The sequence below is a fragment of the Corvus hawaiiensis genome, chromosome 26 (assembly GCF_020740725.1).
Source record: "Corvus hawaiiensis isolate bCorHaw1 chromosome 26, bCorHaw1.pri.cur, whole genome shotgun sequence".
Taxonomy (NCBI): Eukaryota; Metazoa; Chordata; class Aves; order Passeriformes; family Corvidae; genus Corvus; species Corvus hawaiiensis.
This window is the reverse complement of record NC_063238.1, coordinates 11,049,475-11,073,922: the sequence shown is the minus strand read 5'-3', so window position 1 is coordinate 11,073,922 and position 24,448 is coordinate 11,049,475. Positions and strand designations below refer to the sequence as shown.

The 24,448-nt window shown below is 39.3% G+C and overlaps 1 protein-coding gene across 1 annotated transcript in view; it reads left to right on the top strand.

The window, feature by feature from the left end:
- SLCO5A1 (solute carrier organic anion transporter family member 5A1) overlaps window positions 1-24,448 on the top strand; it is a 75,720-nt gene that overhangs the window by 15,344 nt on the left and 35,928 nt on the right. Inside the window, exon 2 of the mRNA XM_048286191.1 lies at window positions 18,430-18,562. Within this exon, the coding sequence (XP_048142148.1) occupies window positions 18,430-18,562 (133 nt within the window). The remainder of the gene's footprint in view (window positions 1-18,429; window positions 18,563-24,448) is intronic.

The window sequence follows — 24,448 nt, the reverse complement described above, 5'->3', positions numbered from 1 at the left end:
TGCATGGCTTTTTGTTTCCTTAGTCTTCTGGGACTCCCCAGCTGAATGTTGTTACTGCTGAAGTAGTATGTTACGTGTGTGGTACATAGATTCATGGAATCATTTAGAGTGGAAAAGACCTTTAAGATCATCGAGTCCAACGTTAGCTGAGCGTTGCAGTGCTAGTTTAGCTGGAGGCTGCTTTCCCTGAGGGCTGTCCCTTGGCTTTTGTCAGCAGCAGATGCGCTTTCATGTGATGTGCTGCCCGGAGGGCGGTCTGTGACCGCGCTGCTCCTTTCCCTGTGCTGTGGGTGCCTGCTGCTGCACTTCCCTGGTGCTGGCTTCAAGGGCTTTGTGGCTGTGGCACGGAGCACACCTCCAGCTGCTCTGACACGGAACTCCCTCTCCACGGCTGGCAGGGCCAGGTCTGCAGCGTGTGGGTGTCTGCCGGCTTTCATGGGACGGAGGGGGACAGCCAGGGCAGCCGGGGAGGGGGTGGCCCTCGGAACCATCGGGGGCAGCAGGCTGCGCACAGCATCTGAGCCACAGAGGAGGCGGCTGCAACAGACGTCTGAATTTTTAACAGCTGCCTGAAACTTTCATTCCTTTAGTCAGAGACACTCTTGAAATGAGAGGTGTTTAGCTGAATAGCTCATGTATTTTTAATACTTTGGAAGAGAGGATTTTTCTTTAATATCATATTTGGAATGATGACTTCCTCATTGCACGTCTTTCCGTGGAATATTTTCTCTAAAGGTTTTTTCCCCTCTATTACTGCGACTGTTTGAAACTCCCACACTGTAACTAACAGTGACATTATCCATCGATAAGCTTCTTACACACTTGTAAATACAAATTTTCGGGGTTATGTTGTAATGAATTGTAATACATTATTCATAATGTGGTGCTTGTGTAGAATAGAAGCCAAATATAAAAGCCATTTGGTCTTACACAGTATTAAGTATTGAAAATAAATGATAAAGTGATAAATGAAGGAAAGATAATAGGGATTGGTCACCCCTCATAATAGACGTGCTCCCTTTCTTTCCTTTGCAGTAGGAGTTTCTCTCCCTGCATTTTGAACAGACAAGCAGACATCTCCCCAGGATTCTACCAAACTCAAATTGTTCTCCCTTACCTCAAACATTTCATTTTCTTTTCTTAAAACCAGGAGAAATTATATTCATGCTAAAGTGTCTGTAATCTGCTTTTGGATATTGCGATGATGAATCTGATCTAAAAAAAAAATTAAATAGTGTAGAATAAGAATAACCTTTGAGATTAAGTGCTGTTCTTTCACTGAGTAGCACATAGGGAGATGGATGTTGCAATCCAATAAGGTATTTCTTTTGATTCCAAATACATTATTCTTACAATGCAAGGTCAAATAATTTTCATTTAGAAATGAATAGAATAGGAAGACAGAGTAATGCATTCTGTTTTTTAGAAAAGGCAATAAATGGAAGTAGGTGATCCTGCAGAAATGTTAGCTGAAAAAGCTGTGTGAAGGCACAAGACAGAATATCACCACACACCAGTGCTAAAGGGAACCAGTGCTGAACCCCACCATTGGGGAAGGGCTTGTTTTCAAGCCTGGCTTTTCTTTCTCCTCATCAGTTTAGCTGATGAGTCTCTGCAGAGATCAATATCTCCACTGTCACAGGGCTGCCTGTGCTTTTAGCTTGGTTTTATTTTATGTATTATAAATGCAGTGGGGGGAATAGCTCCATTCTTCAGGATTAAGACTTGATTGTTTGGCCTTCCTTTAACTCTTCCCTGGCCACAGATAGATGAAGTTGTATTATTTGAGTGATGACGTTCTTGGCCTGTGGCACGGGAGGACCTCTGTGAAGCTGTGCAGTGGTGCCATAACAGTGGAGGACTTTGGAAAGGAAATTAAACAGTCAGTAATAATAGCTAAAATATTTTAGAATTGTTGCAAATGTTTGTTTCCTACAAGAAAATCTCTACAGAAATGAAAACCGCCTATTTTTTCTTTTCTTTTGAGTGGAATAAAGTAGCAACAGTAGACATAACACATAAAACATACTGTTCAGGTTAGCTCACTGAATAGCTTGGTTCTAAATAGTTCCACAAATTAGTGCTCCTATTTTCCACCTAAGAGTCTTCAGGATATTCCTGAAACTGGGCAATAAGGAAGAGAAGGCTGTTTTCTAATTTTGTTTCTTCTGTGTCAATCTGAAGACATTTCATTGATTTCTGTGGGGTTTTTTTTCTTGTTCACATTAGCGTAAAGGAGAACATACTGTGATCTAAGCTTTTTACTTTTTGTTTTCTTTTAAAACTATGCAAATAGTTTTTTAGTGCATCTTCTGAGTCAGTTCTATAATTGAAACATTACATATATTCTGTGATTTTATGGAAACAAAAAAAATGATTGTGTCAAAATATTTTCTCTGTGGTCATTTGTAAAGGTACAACAGAAATGAGTGGATGTATTCACAAAAATGGCTAGGGAAGGCAGTGTCCATTAGCTGTGTGCTAAATATCCCGAAGAGAAAAGCCTGGGGCAGTACCTCTGAATTGTTCCTCCACTGGAAAAGGAGATGCATGCTGTTAGAGTTACCGACACAGTTTCACAGGTATGAAGCTGAGAAGTAACATTTTAGTTTGGTTATTCAGCTGTATTACCTACAAACAAGTGTCTGATTCTGCTGCCGCATCTCTGCTGGTGTTGTCACTGCACTGTTTTGATCTTTCAGTTGCTAACCTTTTCCCAACAGTTTTAGTGTTTGAAAAGCATAATGCTGTGTTACTATCATTTGTCTGTTCTGAAAGAAACATTTGCCTGAATGGTTTATTTTATGAGTTAGCAGATGGTGATTCAAATGCGATTGAACCAGCAACAGCCTTGGTTCTGTAAGCATGTCTCTGGCTCTGAAAATCTCCACAAAGCACTTACAAAGTAGCTATGGTGTTTGGGAGCACAAATGGAGCAGCCGTGATGCGTTTGGTACAGGTTTACACAGTTTTGGGGTTAGAATTGACCTCTAAGCAAGGACATGTTGCTCCAGTGTAACACGTGGTGACCTTAGGCATGCAGCAGGTGATCTGCATGGTGGAAAAGGAAATTACCACAAGAGATCTCAAAACTGAATTTACTGTGTGATATTTTCAATGTTTTGAGTCCTGTGTTGTGTGTATGAGTGGTACCATGATATGCTTCATAGAAGCAGCCTAAGAATTTGTCCTGTGTAAGAGGTTACAGGAGATGAAGGTGTGCAATTCTCAAAAGTTCTGCAAAGACCCTTTTTAAACTTTTGTTTTGTCTGAGCCATTTTTGGTCTGAATATAGTGTCAACACTGATGGCAGAAGTAGACTTGTAATCTTGGGATGTTTTTGAAAATTTATTAGAGACTTGCAATTTAGATTAGGGATAAGAATGTGTCAGATACAATTATCAGTGTAATGATATAAACGTATGGATCTAAGCATGTTATATTAGCATATATAAATAATTTATACAACATTTTTAGTTCAAGGGAATGTGATCTATTTTTGTTCTTGAGGCAATTTTTTTATTGTACATTGTGTTTTTATTTACAAAATTTATAAAGTTACAAAAGTTATTACAAAATTATAAAGTTTGTTAGAATCAAGTATAATTTAAACAGTAATTGAAAATTTAAGAGCCTTCTTGCTAGTGTTGCTTTTGATTCTTTCAACTTTCACATTATAACCAGTCATTTTACAAGAGACAGATGAAGGCTTGCACTGCACCTTCAAATGTATATGTTTAATAAATATTTGTGAGTGCTCTGCTGAAACTCAGTCTGTACTGTCGTAAATTAATCTCATGACAATATAGTTTCTTAAAATGATCATCACTACAATGGCTAACAATTGCAGTTAGGTATAACATGCAGCATAGAAATGTATTACATGCTTTGTATTTGCTCTTTGGTGGAGTACTAGGTGTTCAGTTTTTGGTGATGGACATTTTTACTCTTTGTCTATGAGCTGTGGGCTTCCACTTGTTATGGTGGCAAATTCACCAGTATGAATCTGAACATGTAGTTAAGGATCCAACAGTGTGTGAAGAAGACACATCTCTTCTGTCACATGTTGTAGAAAACTCCCATAGAGTCTCTGTAAAGATGCCAGATCAATTTTCACTAGACCTGGAAAAGCTCTGACAGCAGCAGAGACCACTGGTAACACTTGCAATCATGGTTATTCTAAGCAGCTCCAGTATCATTCCTTGAGGCCCTCCCTGTCAGTCTTTCTCTGTCAGAATAGTTTAATAACTCAGGTTAAGATTTCCCAAGGAGTCTAAGGAAGTCAAGGGACCCGACTTTCAGTGAATTTCAATGGGATTTAGGGCTCAAATTCAATTTTCTTTGCAAACATAAGATTAAAGTTTCAACAGATAGCTTATTTGTGGTAAATTGATTGAAAGCTGTGATAGTTTGCAGACTGTGTGCATAAGTGTAATCTTCCAATTGAATCTTCCTAGTGTAAATAACTGAAGACGTGTTCCCTATGAGAATGGATGCAAATGGACAAAGATACTAGACAGAAAGGGTCACTGAGTTGCTTGAGTGAGCAAAATCTGTCAGGAAATACATTTTATTTTCATTGGTACTTCATACCTTATTTCCTGAGTCTGCCTGGGGAGTGTCTATGTGTTCAGTACCAGCTCCAGTAGTTCTTCTGGGGCATTCTTGTTCTTTGGTGCTCTCAGAGTTACCCTGACAGAGAGGGGTGTCCGGGGGTGTCTCAGGACAGCCTCGAGGTTCCTTGGCTGCCTCATCCAGTACTGAGGCCACCACACATGCTGGGGCTATGTCTGCTAAGTGCTCAGCTGATGCACCTGTGAAATGGTAAAGTGCACAGGGTGGGCTCTGGCCCTTCCCTTACCAGGGTAATGCCTTTGGAAATGATGCCTCGAGGCAGCATAGCCAGGAAGGAAAGGTGAAGAGGCTTCTTGTCTTTTGGCATCCTTCTTTGCAAAGGGTGACGTCTGTTTCTGCAAAATCTGTGTTACAGACGAAAAGAGAATTGGTGGGATAATTTCATGCTTTATTGGGCCAGAAAGGACTGTTACGTTCATTTACTTTGACATTTGTGTTCAATCAGATTTCATTACAGTGTTATCCCTGTCCAAAGCTCTATTTATATAAAACCATATAGCTTAAAACAAAGCACTCATGGTTAGAGAGAATCTGCCATGTCCCTAGGAATGTCATAGAGTTAACTATCTCGTTAAAAAAGTTACTGCCGTGAAAGTGTGTCTAAAGTAGGTGGAAAGTCATTTCTACGTAGCCTCTAGCCACCACGTTTTTCATGTCTGTGAAAGCATCTTTTACTATTGAAGAACAAGAATATGCTTAATAATCTGTTCATCTAAGTAGTTGAGAAACTACTGTTATGTCTAATTCTGCTCACAGAAGAAAGAAAAAGCCAGAATGAGCAATCTTTATTTTTAAAAATTGCAGACTAAATGAAAGGGTATCAGTGAATTTTCTCTAAAACATGTCAGCTGAATAATTAAATTACCAAATTAGTGAAAGTAACTTTAGCTGATTAGAAATTTTTCAGATTTTCTAAGTCAACCATATATGGTGTTTTGAAATATCTTGGAAGGATCCCTGTAATATAAATAGTTTTCTCTTGAAAATGCCAACACTACAAGTTAGTAATACTTCTGTATTTTATTAACATATTAACATATCTTAGTGGAACTGGGAATGAGCTGCAAATGGAGCTGTAAATCACAATGACAATTTATATCTTAGAAAGACAAATGTAGCTATAATATTAGCATTTGTAATAGGAGAACCTTTTGTTAGAGTAACTTTTTAATGCTACACATGGTGTTTGAGCTATGCCATTTAATAGCACTGATAAAAATGTTGTGATGGTCTTGCTCTGACAAATTATGATATAATTAAATCTTGATTATAGGGATATATTGATTTAGGGGTTTTTTTGTGTAGGGAAAATTATTTTGATCATGTTGAAATATTTAAGTTATATTGAATTATTTTGATCTTTATGTAGGAGCACAGATTAGCATTTAAAAAAATACTTTTTTTTTTTACTTGACACATAGGCAAAATCGAACCAAAACAAACCATGTGAAACACACATTACTTATAATGTCAAACCAAAATATTTTCACAATTTTTTATTTTCTTTTATTATTGGCTTTGCATGTCAATATCTGCCTTTCTCCATGAGGCATACATTTGTTTCTTTCAGGAGCTGACTAAAATTGGTCTAAGCAAATATATTTATAGAGTCATATTTATTTATAGAATCAGTTTGTTACTAACAAATGATGTCTGTGGCAGTTTTCTGTACAAAACAAAAGTATAAATTAATTTCCTGCCTTTTGGTTGTGTACAAAACTGTATTCACCTCTTTTTTCTGTAACTCTCTGTGATCTCAATTTCATTTTCTGTGATTTTCTTGAATATCTCTGACAATTCATGTCCCTTTATCAAGTTTAGGAGGATCTTTTCAGGGATCTGCAGCAGCAGATCTGTGCTTCTGTATCTTATTTCATGGAGCTGTGTCGGGAGTGTCAGGGTCATTTGGGAACAATTTGTTTCTCCATGGGGTACCCATTAGCTCCTTAACCATGGGGAATGAAGGATTTGTTGGGGCATTGCTTGATGACATTTTTCCATAGCTGGGATGAAGAGATTCAGTTTGGTGCTACAGCAAGAAACACTTTTGTCCCCAAGCAGAGCATGGAATTAATGAGCTGTTCTATCTTATGATCCCTCTGTGGAAAACAGAGGAGAGATCCTTACCCAGAACGCAAAGCTCAAGTTTTCTTTCCAGAATCAAACATTTCAGTGTAATTCCACTTTCATGAAAGTGCCCAAACAGTGTTGTTCCTATGAAGATAAAGACCATATTCTGAAGCTTTGGAGATTTTCATAAAATAGTGGTGTTGTCCTTTAGCTAAAATAAACAGTCTCCTCTATTTATAACTGTTACACATGGATGGAAATGTTTTTCAGACTCTTTGACCTGTAATAATATTTTCAATATTGCTTCAAATATGACTATACAGCTCTGCATTTCACTTTGCCAGTTGTTATTTAATGTATTTTTTATTGAATCTGTTGCAGCTTTCAACCTTTGTGAATGTAGAAAAATAACTTTTTAGCAATACAATAGATGTTAATAAAACTCACAGGGTCATCTGCAAATTACTGGAATAATGTGCTTTTGCTTACAGGCAGATTTTCAGCCAGATATGAGTAATGAAGTGTAATTACTGTTGTTTCAGTTGAAAGATGAAAATGTAAGTGCAATTTACAAAGAAAACAAGAAGAAATTGTGTTTGGCTTGCCTTTCTTTGCAGTCTATTAGCAAGAGGTAGTGAAGGGAAAAACGATCACCAACATTTTCAATAATTAACCTACGCCTCCTAGGCAGAAACCAATTTTTGAAAGGAAATTAATTCTGAGGGAATATGATTGAAGTCATTTCCCCATTTCCTTCTTTGTTCTGTTATCTTGCTGGTGGGACAAAGCAAAAATGAAGAGATATATATATATAAGTGCTCTTACTATCAGCACCTAACCTTCCCTTTCAGTAGATATTTGGTCTGTTTCCGCTGCTTCCTCACATTTTCTTTCTTAGGCACAAAGGACCTGGCTTTGAATAATGATGAAGTATAAAAGAATGCATGTCAAACCTGCTTCTGAAAAACAGGTATTTGTGTGCCATTAGCTGGTTTGTGCACAATAACTGGTAAAGCTGACATCCATAGACACTGGGTATTTAGTGTATATAGATTTTGCTGAAGAATTGGTACTTATTCCTGGTTCTTCCGATGGTTCATGATGGCATACTCTTAACATCTGGTTCTGTGTCTGATAAATTTCACCCTGCTTTTCCTCTGGGAGTGGGTGCATTCTCCCAACTCAGAGACATGAGAGGACCTGAATAATATGTTTCTGTTGGCTTGTGCTCTTAGACTACCTGAACATGATTTAAAACAAATTACAAATAAAACATAGTAGAAATATTCTGAAATACTCTTCTGGGCTGGTTCTGCTGGTCTTGTAGCTATGGACCTTTCCAGCTGTGATTTTAAATGTGACCCCTCTCTTTTTTTTTTTTTTTTTTTTTCATTTTCTTATTTGGGATTTACCTGTTGAGGTCTGCTTGAAGGCCAAATTTCAGCTTTCACAGCTTGATATTTTTCAGTTATGATAGCCTGAAGAACAGGGGATGACATGCAAGTGAACAACCCCGCCCCACTCTAGTGTAGTTAGAAGTAATGCTAAAGACATCAAAATTAGTTTTAAGAAGCTGAGATCAACAGAGTCTATAAGCACGTGCCTGGGGATAATCCCTAGTGAAAATTAAATGTATATGTGTAGCCTCAACTGCCAAACCATTAAAAAAATCCCAAAGCCAAGCAATTACAAGGCAGAGATGAGATATTGCCATTTGACATGACGTTATGGAAAGAATGCCTATGAGTCAAGAGGCTGCTTTAGTATCTTGAAGACAGCCAACAACTTCAATGTCCTTTTAGTAGGAACACCACCGAGTATTAGTACAGAAGTGCCTAATCCTGCCTGCTTCATGAGAGTAGTCACACGGGCTTCAAGAATACTTGTAATATGAATGTTTAATTCACTATTGTGGATTTAGCTCCCACTGTTTGAATGAATGGGAAATAATACAGTGAAATTATCTAACCAGTTATTAGTTAAAGGTTTTAAAAATGATTTGGAGTAGTAGTTTGCTTACAATTTAGTTGATAATAGTTATATTCAGTAGATCATTTTCTGTATGGAAATGGACACTACTTCTATGATATTTCATTGTTTTGTTCTTTGGAGTAATCAAAACTCTGGGATGCTGACATACCAAGAATTCAGAAGGCACTGAGGAGTCACTCAGTAGGTGTTAACATGGTTGGTCAATGTCTCTGTCTAGTTGTCATACTATTCACAAAAGAAAACATTTTTAAGAAACATGCTCTTTTGAAAAGTCAGGGTTTGGGAATTCATGCCTACTCAGCTTCTTGGGATATGTTACCTTGTGTTTATAATGCAACATACCAACAGAAACTTAAAACACTTGAAGATGTGGAGTGTTTTTGAGAGCTGATTTCCAGAAAGTAACAGCCAAGAGCAGAGTTGTGCCTTCTGTTGCATCTTTGGACATTCTGATTCTGTTTAGCACAAGTAGTGTGTGCATCTGTCTGAGACCTAAATTTCAGTAACAGTACTTTTCCATATCAAAATTTCCTACGTGTGGAAAAAAAATTAGGAGTTTTAAGAAAGACGGTTTTGATCACTGTTATCATGCATTTAGGCAGTTGTTGACACTTCTATTTTAAAAAAATCCCAAACATCTATTTAGATAACCGATGCCTTTGACTTCATAGAAAGAATATCAGAACATCTTTGATTTCAGTTTAGGTTCTGATCAAGCAAGCACAGATATGTTTATCTTTGGTCATGCAAACAATTCACATCAGTGGGTACTTACCATCCGTATGCTTAAAATTAGTTGTATGTGCTTTTGGAATAACATCACCAGAAGGTTCTTGTGTTAGAATTGGTGTAAGAACTTATAAAGCTGATAAAACCTGATTTGCCTAATTATCTGATCTAAGAATTTCCTTGTGCATGGTGTCTAAATTCAGTTAACCACACTGATAGGAAATTGCACTCAGAAATTGCAGCTGTTTTCACTAATCTTTTACAGCAGATATGTCTTTTCCATATTTACTTGCTAACCACAAAGTCGTTCTTGGTAATATTATCAGCAAATGTTTATTTATAGGTGAATATAAAGAGAGAGAAGACAGATTTTGATGAAAACCCCCAAGTAATATTTGTGTGTTCCAAGCAAAACAGTTGTCTCTAAAGAATGGGACAGTCTCCAGTTGCCCCTGGGATTTCTACTTCCACAGTTCTCAGTTTTTAGGAATAAAGAAATAAAGATTCATTTTAAGCACCGGAGTAGTTTTCCTTGGGGCAATCATTTCTTTAGCCAAGTATCTGTAAAGCTGAAATACCATGGTACAAGTATAAGCCTTTCTTCTTTGGTATTTTCAATGTTTTCAGATTTTGGATTGCATGCACACACCTGGTAGTGTAACCAAAAGACAAGTGCTGAGTCTGTGAAATTGTGGTGTAAGTTGAATTGCTTTGAAGGCACTGTGGCTCCACAGCATAGCAGTGACTTGGAGCAGCATTGCAGTGACAATGCATACAAGAAGTACACTTTAGGATAGACTGCCTATTTTAGCTTGTTTTCTTTGGGCTTTTTTACTTTCCTGCGGGTTTATGGATATAGTAGAATTGGATCCAATGAAAATGATTATAATGTTTTAGAACATGACCACAGAGGGTGAGTACAAAGCATGAAGCAGCTTTGCTGTTTAAATCTGGAAATGATATCTGTTTTAATACAAATGATATCTTAGTTATAAAGCCGTAAGAGAAAACTAAAAATTGAATGGTTTTCATCTGGTGTTGGCAAGTCACTTAAATAAAAAAATAAAATTGAAACATATTTTTTTAAATTTAACTTCCAACATTTTTTTAATGGAATGGTAAGCTGGACCATTCATTTTCTTTTCCATGGTAGGCATGTAAAATTATGCTTTAGTTATATTTCTCTATAGGTTTGTCTTCCAGGTCTGTGGAATCTGCTTGTTAAAACAGTGACAAATATGTTCTATACAAAGATCAAGAGAGGCTGCTGAAGTGGTTTTGTTGCTTTGTTTATTGTTTTGAGTGGAACACTGGATCTGAGAGACTATTAAAGTCACGGTAACGCTAATACGTTTTGAAAGGAAGTGATTTAAAGATTTGAACTGGACATTATTATCTGAGCTGCAGTAATGCTCAAAGCATTGTTTTTTCCTGAGCAAATAACCACATTAAGAAAAAAATCCTAAAGCATGTATAGATGTGTTTGATTGTGTGTTCGTGATGAAAAGAAGGAAGTGAACTGGTTTCCTGACTTAAAAGCTTTTGAGAAGTCTGCCTGGCTTCTGCTCACAACTCCGTTTTGTGTCCTCAGGCTCAAAAGAGTGGTTAAACCTTATGTTTTTTGGGGTAGCTTCTGTGTGGGTGAAATTAGACAGAATGAGGTAAATACGCCTTTTTGAATGTGAGTGATGTTTCTTTGAAAGCTCCTTTATGCTTGATCCTTGCTATCCCATCACGGTGCTGTGACATGAGAGGAACAGGGGAGAGCTGGGACCTGTTCCCCTTTGAAACCTCTGCCTATCAGCTTTGCTCTGTGGGGAAATCAAAACCTGCTGTATACCCTAGAGAGATAATGGCGCTGCTCATTCTCCAGTGACAGCATAGTACAGCTTTCCAAGGAAATGTGCTGCTGGTAGCACTGGAGAGGATGCTATGGTACCATAGCATGGTGATGCTTCCTTTGCTTGCAAAATTCCACGTGGTAATGATGCCATGAAGATTTTTTGCCTGTTCTTTTATACCTCTGTTATACCTTTTTACAACTTCTGTATTCCTAGTGCTTTTTGCCTACATTCTTGGACTTGTTTGTCAAGCTGCGAGACTTAAACATTTTAGAAGCTTCGTAGTTAGGGATCAGTGTGTCCCAGACCCCAAGGTCCTCTCCAGAACACATTCTGTAAACTAAGATAGAACCATCCAGGGGAAGGCTCCTTGGGGAGGGGGGGCTCACTTGAGCCTCTCATTGGGGAATTTTTGATAGATATGCTAATTAGTAAAACCTATAATGTTATACCAGGTCTTTTGGGTGGGATTTGCAGTGTACATTTTGGTGCATTTGACCTGGACGTAGTGCACCTAAGGATCCTTAAAATAAATACCAAGGTAAAATCCCTTTTCCCCTTCTAACCATGTTTGACTCTTGATTTTAAGACCAGGAAAAGGCATCAGTAACCTTGCAACTATGTTTTTTAACCTATAGCCCTTTAAATTACTTGACACATAAATATTCAGGATTATATAAAGTTCATCTTGCATTTCCATTGAAGCTCAGTCCTCAGATTGTAAACAAGTAATCTGTAAACACAGGGCTTTTCGTGCAAAATTCACACAAATGTTTTCTTTTTGTTGTTGTTTTTATTCTTCTTTGTGCTGTTCTTTAATGAGAGCGTTGTTCAGCAGGTAGGACATTGAATTATTGCTTCAATTAAGTAAATTACACTTCTGGACTTCCTACTCTACTTCATGACTATAAGGGATTCATTTTGTCTTTTGTATCTCTGTTTTCCAATCAATACCCTCATACTAATGACAGTTAAGGTTTTGGAGTAAAAATTTGAAATCTACAGATATAAAAGGATTATAATTCTATACTACTAAAAAGAATCCTGCAAAATCTATTAAAATTGCTGTACTATTCTGACAGGAGCAAATGTATGTATGCATATACATACTTGTATACATATATATAATATACCTTCAGAATGCACCCTGTAGCTTTTGCAGGATCTTGCAAATTCTAAAGTTCCATTGAAAATAGAATAAAGGTCAAATTCTGCTTGTCTTACACATGTATGAAATGAACAGTTGTACTATGGTGATGTGCTGCCAAGATTTGGACAACGGGGTCTTTCAGAAATGTTCCTCCTCCTCCAGTGATAAACTCTTGTGTGGTGACATGTGTGTGCACACAGAGGAGATGACAGGGACTGAGCACTATATGCCTTTGTTTTTACTTTTTAAACCAAAGTGTGTCTTTTAGAACCCAGAAGCCAGCCTTGTGGCTCACTAATGTGTAGTTTCTGTTCATCTAGGCATAATATGTGACTTGTGACTTTAACTGGTACTAGCATGGCTAATATAAAGAGGCACAGTCAGAGGGTTCACATATGCATTTGAGGGTGACACAGGGACATATGTTATATATAAGCCTACTGAAGATGTCTTTTGGTGTGATTAGAAAAGGAAAAGGACATACACAATATTTTTATGATCTCTCTCTCATCACTCATGGTAGTGTAGGTAGATTAAAAAAAATAATTCTTTGGCAACAGAGTTTTTTCATGCATTTGGTGTGAACACAGATTTTTCAGACCCATAGAGGATTCAGCCTATCTTATTGTAGTCAAAAAGACTGTGCTGCTCTAGGCTGTACATAAAGCTTTCTCCGATGAATAAAAGCAACAGGCAATGTAATAATTTTGTCAAACGTTGTGAGAATGGCACTATTCATTGCAACATGTCCCAGGATAAACTATTCTGTGGTGAAGAATGACATTGCTTAATCTTATTTCACATGGATAGGTAAATTTGTATGTAATTAGGTTACTAATTCTATGACTCCCCTTTTCTCTCCCATCCAGCATCTTAGCTGTGATGGCAGTTTATGGCTAAACCTGGCTAGCCACAGCTAGCTGCAATTTTGAAACCTAGACAGCCTTGCTAGTATGGTGTAGGGCTCGAGATATGCCATGCTGAGGACATAGTGAGGCAGTGAAGCTCCTCTGGTACAAAGCTTCAAGGAATTAAAATAGCCATGGCTGGATATCTCGGGTGAAAATGGGCACTTAACTCTGTCTGAACCAGGATATTTTTACTTACCTACAGTCTATGTCAGAGGTAGAGCTATGATCTGAAAGACCTGGTTTAGGAGGGCTGGGAAAAGGCTGTCCCTCATCACTGAAGAGAAGGTACACCCAGAGGAAGAGATATGCTTGGTAATGGAAACTCCTAACCACAACACTAAGGTTTTGGAGAAGAGGGCAACTTTAAAGAATCCACAAGGTCTTTGTCTTGTTTAAAGGCCGTGTAATTTTAGTAAACCAATCTGTGCTTTCCTTTGAAGACCTAGGATCCTACATCACAGCAGCAGCAAGCTACAACAGACTTCTGGGGAAAACTTCTGCCAGGTCCAGTCTGAGCTGGTTGTGTTGAATGTCATGAGTAGTTCTCAGATGGCTCTAAGTCACCCTGAGATCAGCTCAGTTGATTAGAGAATGGTACTATTAATGCCAAGGTTGTGAGTTTGATCCCTGTGTGGGCCATTCACTTAGGAATTCACTGGGTGGCTTCCATATTCTGTGGTTCCGTGAAGTCAGGTAGGAGTGGGTGACCTGCAAATGTGCTTTCCCAGAGAGACCAATGTTCCCAGAGAATTGTACTGTGACTTGTCAGCATTGAACATGTGTGGCTAATGCTGGAACTCAGAGGGGTACAATTCTACGTTTCAGTGCAACCCAATCAGAAGAGATTCAGGTTGATATTGTAGCCCATATGTCTGTATTAACAATAGTTTCCTCATTTTATCTGTTGAAGATGATTTATGGTTTGGAGTAGAGCTTTAACTCTTAACGGAATGTACATCACCTCTGTTTTATCATGGGAAAGGACATATTACTGCTATTTTACTGCATAGCTTTTTATGACTTAGAAATAGTAAGGCAACTTGCAAGTATAAGCACCAGTCAGACTTACAGCTATGAGGTTGTAAGACAAATCCTGGATTTCCTTAGGTGCAGTTTAAAAAATCATCTGGGTACTGTGCATCCTGCCTCAGCATCACAGTACTCCAGCATGTCCCCTGATAAAAATGCTTGTTATTTCCATTGAAAGTTCTTGGCTGTTAAATCTGTGCAATTCCCTGGGTCAGTGTCCCAGATTATGGCCTGAAGAGGGAGGACCAAAAAGAGTTAGCTGAAATCCCTGGCAGAAGGCTGAAAGGAAGGTGCTCGTACATCATCTACATGTTTTTGAACCTTTTTCATCCAAAAGTTGGAGCCCTTGTGATGACCTCCTACACCCTTCTAGTGTTCAGAGTAGAAAAAGTTCTGAAACTATTCTCCATAGGATTTTTTATTTGTGAAGCAGGTACGCTTTTGATGACACCCTGATTGAATCTGTTTCCAGTTTAGTTTCCATTCCATATCATCCTGGTGGCCTACTTGGAAATCAAAACCGTCTTTATTCCTGAACATAGCCGTGAGGGCTGTGACCAGAATTTTAAGGGTCCCGGACCCTTGAGTAGCCTGCCAGGGTGACTTATGGAGCTGGTTTGCCCTTCGCTTCCACAGCACGGTTTAAAAGTTTGGGGCAGATTCTTTCAAGTACCTAATTTTGAAATACCAAAATGTTATGCTTGTCGTGCTCTGTGTTTAGTCCCATTTATAAGTCTAAAACAGTTTCTTGCACTTGGTGTCCAATTTCTGAGAGTGACCATAATTAGATGCTGAAAGAGAGGCTGCAATGTATCTTAAAATGGCAATTTTAAGAACTTACCTGTCATGTTTCCTCCTGCCGTTGACCAGGAACATGGAGGCTCTGTGTTTTCTGAAAGACTCAGAAAGTGACATTTTGCCTGTAAGTTTATTAAAAAGAAATACATCTTGAAGCCTGAACAGCATATAGTAATTTTAAAATACCGCTGAAATTGTCGGCAGCATTTGTTCCTCTAAAGGAGAACAGTGTACAATGTTATTTTCATCTTAATTGTGCAGTGTTTCTGCTTACAAGGAAAACCCTCTGAAGTTTCCAGGTGTACAAAATACACTATTTGTGTAGTGATTTGAAACCTAAGCAGTTGCTGCATTTTGCTGCTTTCAGTGGTGGAACTAAAGCTGAATTAATTCAGTATAAGTATTTTTTCTGAATACTGAAGTGAATGGATTAGGTCAGTCTTTTGCTCCCTTTGTGTTTCCTCTCTAAAGATTTTAGAGATCTGAGTTTGCTGTAGTTGTCTGAATCAATTTTCCAAGCAAACATTTGTAGAACAAAATTTATTACTGGTTGTGGGAGTGTGGATATAGTTTTTTGTTTGTTGGGGTTTTTTTTCTCTGCTCATTATGTGAATTTTGAAAATAACAGTTACTGTGGGATTTATCTAACCACTTGCTGCTAAGGAGCAGAGTTTCAATGTCTGATGGAGCATTTTAGGCATACAGAGAATTGTTTACGATCAATTCAGTAGGGAACATGGCTGGAATAAATTTAAATAGTGAACACAGTTCTGAAAACCATTATGTATGTGAAAGGGACTTCAGCAAAATCTATTTATTCAAAATTGCAGTTTCATCAAAACAAAATAAGTGTTTTCAAAAAATGACTTAAAAGTGATAAAACTGTGTAATCAATTTGTGGTCTGGAAGCATTTTTTAGTATTGGCAGTTTTACCTTTTGTGGTAGCTTCTGTGATTTTTTTTTGCTGCAATATAGTTCTCTTTTTACTTGTGAGAATGCTCTTTTTCTTCATTCTCTTATTTCAAAACATAAGATGGAAATGTGCAAGTTATTTTGGTTTAATCAGGCGGATTTAGTGATTTCTTTTTGCTTATTTTATCCATGAGATATAATTTACTGTAACAAGTAACATGGAAACTCAAGCCATAACCACTCAGTTACGCTTCTTCAGCTGTTGCAGTCTAGGATTCAGCATGTCTGATTGAGGATGGGACCAAAAAGGATGGACTCTGCATACTGCTGTTGTGGACAGGCACTGGTCCAGTAACCATCTGGACCTAGAGAGAAAATTACAGGGAATTAGATAATCAGGTCTTTCATGTGCTGCTAGAGAATCTGCAGCAGCTGAACAAGTGTTGCTGTGCTGGAGCCTGGGTTTCGGTGGTACAAGATATGTGAGTGGACAGCAGAGACCAACCCTTCTGGCCTCTTGCCTTTTATACCTACAGCCAGACCTATGGGAAGCAGGGCAGAACCATCTTAAAAGGAATGGGTACTGCAGGATATAGTAAGGAAGGAAAGAGATATTGTAGGGGAATGAAGTGGAGTGGGATAGAACAGAGCATTTCAGTTGGAAGTGACCTACAATAATCATTTGTCCAACTGGCTGACTGCTTTGGGGCTGATCAGAAGCTAAAACCTGTTACTATGGGCATTGTCCAAATGCCTGTTGAACACGCTGACAAGTCTGGCACCTCCCTAGGAAACCTTCACAAGTGTTTGACCTCCCTCTCCATAAAGAGATTTGATCCTTCCTAAGATCCAGTGTAAACCTCCCCTGGTGAAGCTTTGAACCATTGCCATGTGTTCTGTCACTGGATACAAGAGAGAAAAGATCCACTCTTCAGGAAGCTGTAGAGCAATGAAGTTGCCCCTCAGTCTCCTTTTCTGCAAACTAGACAAGCCCAAAGTCCTTAGCTGCCCCTCACAGGTCATTCCTTCCAGCCCTCTCACCAGCTTTGTTGCCCTTATCTGGACACATTCAAGGACCTTCACATCCTTTTTAAATTATGGTGCCCAGAAGTGCACACAGTGCTCCAGGTGAGGCTGCACCAATGCTGAATACAGTGGGATAATCACCTTCTTGAGGAGCTGGTGGTGCTGCGTTTGATGTACCCCAGCATGGGGTTTGCCCTGTTGGCTTCCAGGACACGCTGCTGACTCTTGCTGTGCCTGCTGCCAGCCAGCACCCCCAGATCCCTTTCTGCAGAGAGGCTCTCCAGCCACTCCTCTCCCAGTTTATACTTGTGCCTGATATTAGTCCATCCCAGCTGCAGAATCTGGTATTTTAACTTGTTAAACTTCATGCCATTAATCACTGTCCAGCATTCTGGTCTGCGTAGATCCCTCTGCAAGGCCTCTTGTCCCTCCAGAGAGTCAGCAGCACCTCCCAGTTTGGGATCATCAGCAAATGTGCTGATGGTGGATTCAACTCCTGCCTGCAGGTTATTGGTAAATGTGTTGAACAGAACTGGCCCTAGAACTGACCCCTGGGGAACACCACTGGTGACCAGTTGCCAGCCACATGTAGCCCCATTCACTGGAACCCTTTGAGCTCTGCCCTTCAGCCAGTTCTTCACCCAGCACAGCCTGCAGCCACTCATCCCCCACAGCTGGACAAGTTGTCCTGAAGGATGCTATGAGGGACAGTATCAAAAGCCTTGCTAAAATCCTGAAAAAACACATCCATCACCTTTTCTTCATCCACTGGGTGGGTGCCCTTACCATAGAAGGATATCAAGTTAGTTAAACAGGACTTTCCTTTTGTGAACCCATGTTCTGTCAATCTCTGAAATAGGAATATTTGATTTCTTAAAATGGACCATTGTTTTATACACAGTATTACACTAATGGTAACTAAATTAGAATGTTGTATTTTGTTCTTTGATTACAATTTTTATTTTTTGCTTTTCTTTTTACCTGCCATTAGTTAGACCTTTTTTTAATTTATGTGTTAAATAATTTTGATTTGATTTAAAGGAAATGTTACCAAGTAGGAACAATTTTATGCAAGTCAAGTATGCTTTCCATCCAGAATATCAGAATAATGTATATTTGCATAATTTGACTGAAAATGTACAAAAATCAGTAATTTTCTCACTAATATGTGACTTAGGCAGAAGTTGTTGCCTTCATTGCGAAAAAGGTCCGTAAAAGTTTTAGGGTGCAGAACTTCTTGTTTAAAGAAGCATCAGTTACTTTGTGGTTTTATGTGTAAATAAACAATGAAAGATTAATTTTATTGATGTATGACTGTGACCTTTATTTCCTCAGCCATCATGTACGTAATGGGAGCACTTGGACCTGCAGCTGGATACTTATTAGGAGGACTTCTTATTGGTTTCTACGTTGATCCTAGGACAACTGTGTATATTGACCAGAGCGATCCCCGATTCATTGGAAACTGGTAAGGCTCAAGCATTTTTCAAAACTATTCTCTCAGTTGCTGGTAGGGAATTAAGACAGGTTGGAAGATTTTATCCCTTGAGGACTTGTTTAAGGTTGTAGGAGGCAGAGGAAGATGATGTTTCTGTTGATTACTACACACTAGCCTCTGACAGAGGAAGAGTTTGCCACAGGAGTGCACAGGAACAGTCCATGGAAAACCCCCAACTTTTGGCTGTTCCAGGACTGTCCCTGACCACAGTGGGCACTGACTGACAGTGCTCAGCACAGGGATGGCAGGGCAGGATACTGTTATTGCAGGAGGCCATGGAGGATCCCTGCTGCCCAGAACCAACCCCTTCCTACCCGAAGGTGGATTAATCTCTTCTTTGGTTTTCCAGAGGAGGCAGCATGAAACATGGAACTCTGTTACCCAGATGAGAAACAGTAGACTTCACTGATCTTATTTCAGGTGAAGGAGATAGGATGGGTCAGAATATGCCCTTTCCAGTCTTTGTTTCTCAGGGTGATGGCTTATGTTTAGGCAGCAGATGCTGTAAACCAACACATTATTCTCTAGTAAGGAGTAGGCTTGCAGCAGCACTGAGATGTAGCAGCTGGAATTGTTAGTTGATGTCTTCAGGCAGCCTTTGAGATGTGGCCTCTTTGGAAATTTCTCTTGGAGGAAGTAGGTCTTGAGGAGCCTTTAACTGCCCTTTCTCAGATAAATCATAAATCAGCCTTGAAGTTTTCATGCAAGCCCAGAAAAAACCTGAAGTTCATTATGCCAGGAATTTGTCGGAGTAAGGTGCAGTGTCAGTTCTCATGCCCTGGGTTAGTGTTTGTCACTGTGCCATTGCAGTCAGTCTGTATCTGTTTCTGTTTATTCTGCAGTGATCTTTTCTGACAGTTTGATATGAAAAAATTGTCTCTTTGGAGTCTTCTTAAACCTTTTAAGATTTAGTCTTGCTTTATTTGTCTTACTTAGTCCAAGAGCATTGCTGCACAGGACTGTTTTGTTGAATTTTCAGTGAGAGAAAGGCAAAGCTGAGTGCTGAGTGCAGCCTTGGGGTTAACAGCTCTGTGCTGATTTATCTACTGACTTATCTCACTGAAGAGATCTGTTACGTGGGTGTGCAGCAATGTCAAAATTTGGACTATTTAGGATAAAAGATTTGAAATCAAAGCAAAATATTATACATTCTTTGTAAAATTCCTACACTTCATGTGTTTCTAATTACTTGTCAGAACCGGTAATCAGAATCTGATCAGTACTTTTTGACAGAAATTGCGAACAGGCCCATAAATATATTTTTTAATTGAAATCAGTGGGGCTGTATAAATGTGGGATAAATTTTTGACTTTATCTATAACACAACCACTGATATAACTGAGTTTTAGCTTCAGCAAAAGTAAAATAGCCAAAGCAGCAAAGTCAGTAAAAGTTATTCAAAGTTTTCTTTTTCTATCATGTTGATTAAATCTGTAGGGTCTGGCTTTCCCTGAAGGGTATTCCAGGTCTTCTTATTTCTCTTTCATTTTTGGCTATGTCAGTTCTTTCTCTCTTAAAAATACTCTTCTAATAAAGAGTATCAACTGCTATCAGATCTCTGATAATTTGTTGCACAATCTGTGGTGGCCTCTCATAAAAGTTTAGTGGCGTTCATAACATTTGTGTCTTATTCTCTTTTCTCTTTCTGAGGCTATGTCTACCCATTAAAAGCAAGACTCCCATGGTGTGAGGGTTAAACCTTTGCCCCTTGCTACTCACTGACTGCCTGGTTGCAGAGAATTCATGAAGTGTAGACTTTCATTCCACTGAAATGTGTTTTCTGGGACTGTGACATTTTCTCCTTGCAGGGAAGTGCTGCGTAGTCAAGTTTATTTTTATTTATGCAATCTAACAATTTGAAATGTAAGAGTAGCCCAACACTTACTTCAGCTGACACACTTCAAAAGTATGGTTCAATTGTGATAAGTTAATGGGAAGTCATATATGAGATTTCTGAGTCTTGTTTCCTTTGAAGTGAATTAGTGTCTTTGATTCCTATCTTTTCTTTATTATAGCTGTAAGGTTCCTAATGGGACCCAATTTAACAGTTTCCATTGTTAAAGGAGGCAATGCTTACAGACAAAATAGGGAGTATCGCAACTATGATATATGGCTAAAATAAAAATAGTAATTTTTTTTTTCCTTAAGCTGTTCCTTTCTAGGAGGTATATTGCAGGACATGTAATTTGGTTTATCTCCTATGCAACACGGTAAAGTAAAATGGTTATTTTTCAGGGTTATTTCTGATCTGATTATTCCTTGAGTTTCACAGGACTTGGATTTCTGCTCCTGGGTTTTGCACACCTGGGCTTTCTGTAGGTGCTTTGGGCTAAATTGCAAGCCAGCTGTCTATGCCAGCTCATCAAATGTTTGAAAATGTTTTTTATTCAAATGTGGTAACTGTAGGGATATCTGTTTGAAATCATTCATCATGTTGTTGTCTTTGAGAACTGTTAATGTGCTATATAGGGATCTCACTAGCTTTGAAGTAGCCCCTGGCGGTCTGTCAGGTGCTTTGAATCAAATTTTCTTTTGCTGACACTTTTCTGAGTATTTTCCTAGTTCAGAATCTGTTTAATACTTGGATCTTCCTATATAGTCTTTCATCAACATTCCACTCAAGAAGTTTAAAGGAATTCCTTCAGCATTGTCTGGTCCTTCCTTAGCTTTAATTGCTTTATTTGAGGTCCTAGGGCTTATGCGGATGCCTTTGAGGTATTCTTCTGCATATTTTCTTTGACTTTAGAAGACAGAAAATCAAGGGCTTTTAAAATTAATATAGCTCCTGTTCCGACCTCTCGATTTCCCATTGTAGGTGTCCTTGTTATTTTTGATACTGTCTTTTGTCTGTTTTCCAATTCTTTGATATTTCTCCAGGAAGTTGTGAAGTGTAGATGGTGAGATAATTGCATCCAGGGCTGCATTCGTGACATCTCCAGCATTTGGTATGCTGTCATAATGGTCCCTTTGGATTTGAATTTCATCTCATGCTCCATTACAGGCCCTGTCTCCTTTGCTGCTTCCTCCTGAGGGGGTGGTTGCAGATTTCTGTGTATTATTGCCACAGACTGTTTCTTTGATCAGAGCCTTTGCAGCTTCTGCCTTTGAGATCCTGCTACATTTTTATACAGACTCCGGATTTATTCCGTCTGACAGTGCTGACTAATCCTCCTAAAAGTCTGCTTTCTAATCCATGTATGTTATCAGCTAAAATGAATGGAGGATTTTCTGTTTACATAATATCAAAATTAGTCAAAACTTTCAGTCACTTATATTTGCCTTGCAAAAGCTTCCTGTAAGCTTCTAATAAAAATTGTGTTATACATGGGTGTTTATTTATTGTTTCCCTGTGTGTAATCACTTACCATACAAAGCACTGGATATGAATTTGTCTTCACTGAAAAATAAAGTTTGCAATATCTTTGCATTACAAATATGAGGCCAAATGCTTTTTGTTTCTTGTGCAAGTGATACTGTCTACTCAGAATTTAAAATGTTTAAAGTTTGAACAAATATATAATTAATAGTGCAAGGGTTGTACAAAAATATGTAAAATTTGTTCTCATTGGGTTTGCATGGCAAGGTTTTGGTAGCAGGAAGGCTATAGGGGTGGCTTCTGTGAGAAGCTGCCAGAAGCTTCCCCTCTGCCTAAGTGAGCCAATGTCAGCCGGCTCCAAGAGGAGGCTAGCCAAGATTGAGACCATCAGTGATGGTGGTAGCACCTTTGGGATAACATGTTTAAGAAGGGGGGAAAAAAAAAGACAGGTGCAACACCAGCAGCAGTCAGAAGAAAGTGGAATGAGAATATGCAATAGAAACAGCTCTGCAGACCCCCACGTCACTGAAGGAGGAGGAGGAGGAGGAAGAGGTGGAGGAGGAGGTGGAGGTGCTCCAGGTGCCAGAGCAGAGATTCCCCTGCAGCTAGTAGAAGCCTTTCGTTACATTTTCTCTCCCCTGTCCTGTCAAGGATGGGGAGTGATAAGAGTGGCTTTGGTGGGCACCTGGCATCCAGCCAGGGTCAACGCACTGTGATTCTGGAAATTTGATTTCAAATGAAAAAGCTTTCATTGTTGTGGTTGGATATTATAGTAATGTGATTGACTTCACTGGAACTTCCAAGCACTAGGGTAGATTTGTGTGGTGGGTTGGCTTTGTCTGGCTGCTGGGTGCCCACCAAGCTGTTGTCTCACTCCCCTTCCTCAGCAGAACAGGGAGAAAATATGATGAAAAGCTCATAGATTGAGATAAGGACAGGGAAAATCCTCACTAATTTCTGTCATGGGCCAAACAGACTTGACTTGAGGAAATTAATTTATCGCCAATTAATAACAGAGTAGGATAGAAAGAATTAAAAAGAAATCTACAAGCACTTCCTGCCTGCTCCTTCCATCTCCCAAAGCTCAGCTTCGCTCCTGACTCTTCTACATCCTCTGCTGGAGTGGTATAGGGGGGTTGTGGAAAGGGGGTTGTGGTCAGTTCATAACACCTTGTCTCTGTTGCTCCTTCTCTGCTTCAGACAGTCTTTTACTAACTGCTCCAGCATGGATCCTTTCCATGGGGTGCAGTCCTCCAGGAACAGAATGCTCCAGCGTGCAGCATCCCCCACGGGTGACATGTCCTGCCCAAAAACCTGCTCCTGTGGGAGCTTTTCTCCACAGGCCACAATTCCTGCTTGAGACTGCTCCAGCGTGGATTCTCCACAGGCTGGAGGTGGATACCATGGTCATGTTCTGGGCCTGCAGGTGAATCTCTGTGCCTGGAGACCCTTCTCCGCTTTTTCTCTTACCTTGGGTCTGCAGGGCTGTTTCTTCCATATTTTCTCATTCCCTTCACACAGTTGCTGTGCAGTGTTTTTTCCCTTTCTTAAATAAGTGAACACCAAAGTGCCACAAGCATTCTGATGGGCTCAGCACTGAGTAGTGGTGGATGTGGATCTGTTTTAAAACTGGCTGGAGTTGTCTCTGTCCAGCATGGGACAGCTCACGGTGTCTTCTCACAGAAGCAGCCCTGCAGTCCCCACTTTGCTACCAAAACCTTGCCATGTAAACCTGGTACAGTGAGATGAGTCTGTAGTGAAAACTGCACTTCCAGTATGTAAGAAGAACTCTGTGGGTGGATGTCCTTCTTTATGGAACCAGTTATGTGAGGCTATGTTTCCCTTAGTCTTTCACTGTTAGAACTCAGAGGAGAAATTACGTTATCTGACACTCTATCAGTGTTCTGGCTGCTGACTCTAGTTAACTCTGGAGTGCTTTCTAGTACAGCCCTTTTGCCCATCTGTGGTGCAATGGTGAAGTCCATGAAGCTTTTTGGCTGCAGGGAGGACAACTGTGTATGCCTGCAGCTGAAGAGTTCTGTTCTGTGTATCCCACACATTGTCCCTTCTGTGGGTATGTCCCAGGTCATTCCCTGAGAGCCAAGGGATCATTTTAGGGGTTTTTTTATATCCCAAATTTAAAAGACAGAGAGAGAAGGAAATTCTTTGTCAAAGCCATTTCAGGTTGCGATCACAACCCAACCGTATTTTGAGCATAAATCCTGGCATGAATTGTAGCACATCAGTTGTTTACAATCAGGCTTTGGGAACTCTTCAATTGTGAAGGGAGAACTGGACAGTCAGGGCAGTGAGAGGTAGGCACTGGAAAGCAGAACAGATTTAGCCCTTGTGTATCTATCAGGACATTTTATTTTCTCATGCCATGGATAATTTTTCTGTGTTCTCCAGAGAAATACTGTATTGTTTTACTAGGAATTATCCATGAAATGCTAAGTCAAAGTGAGTATCTACTTCTCAGCACTTGGTACTGAATAATTACCAAAACTGAAAAATGGTGGGAACTTAAAGCTGACACTATT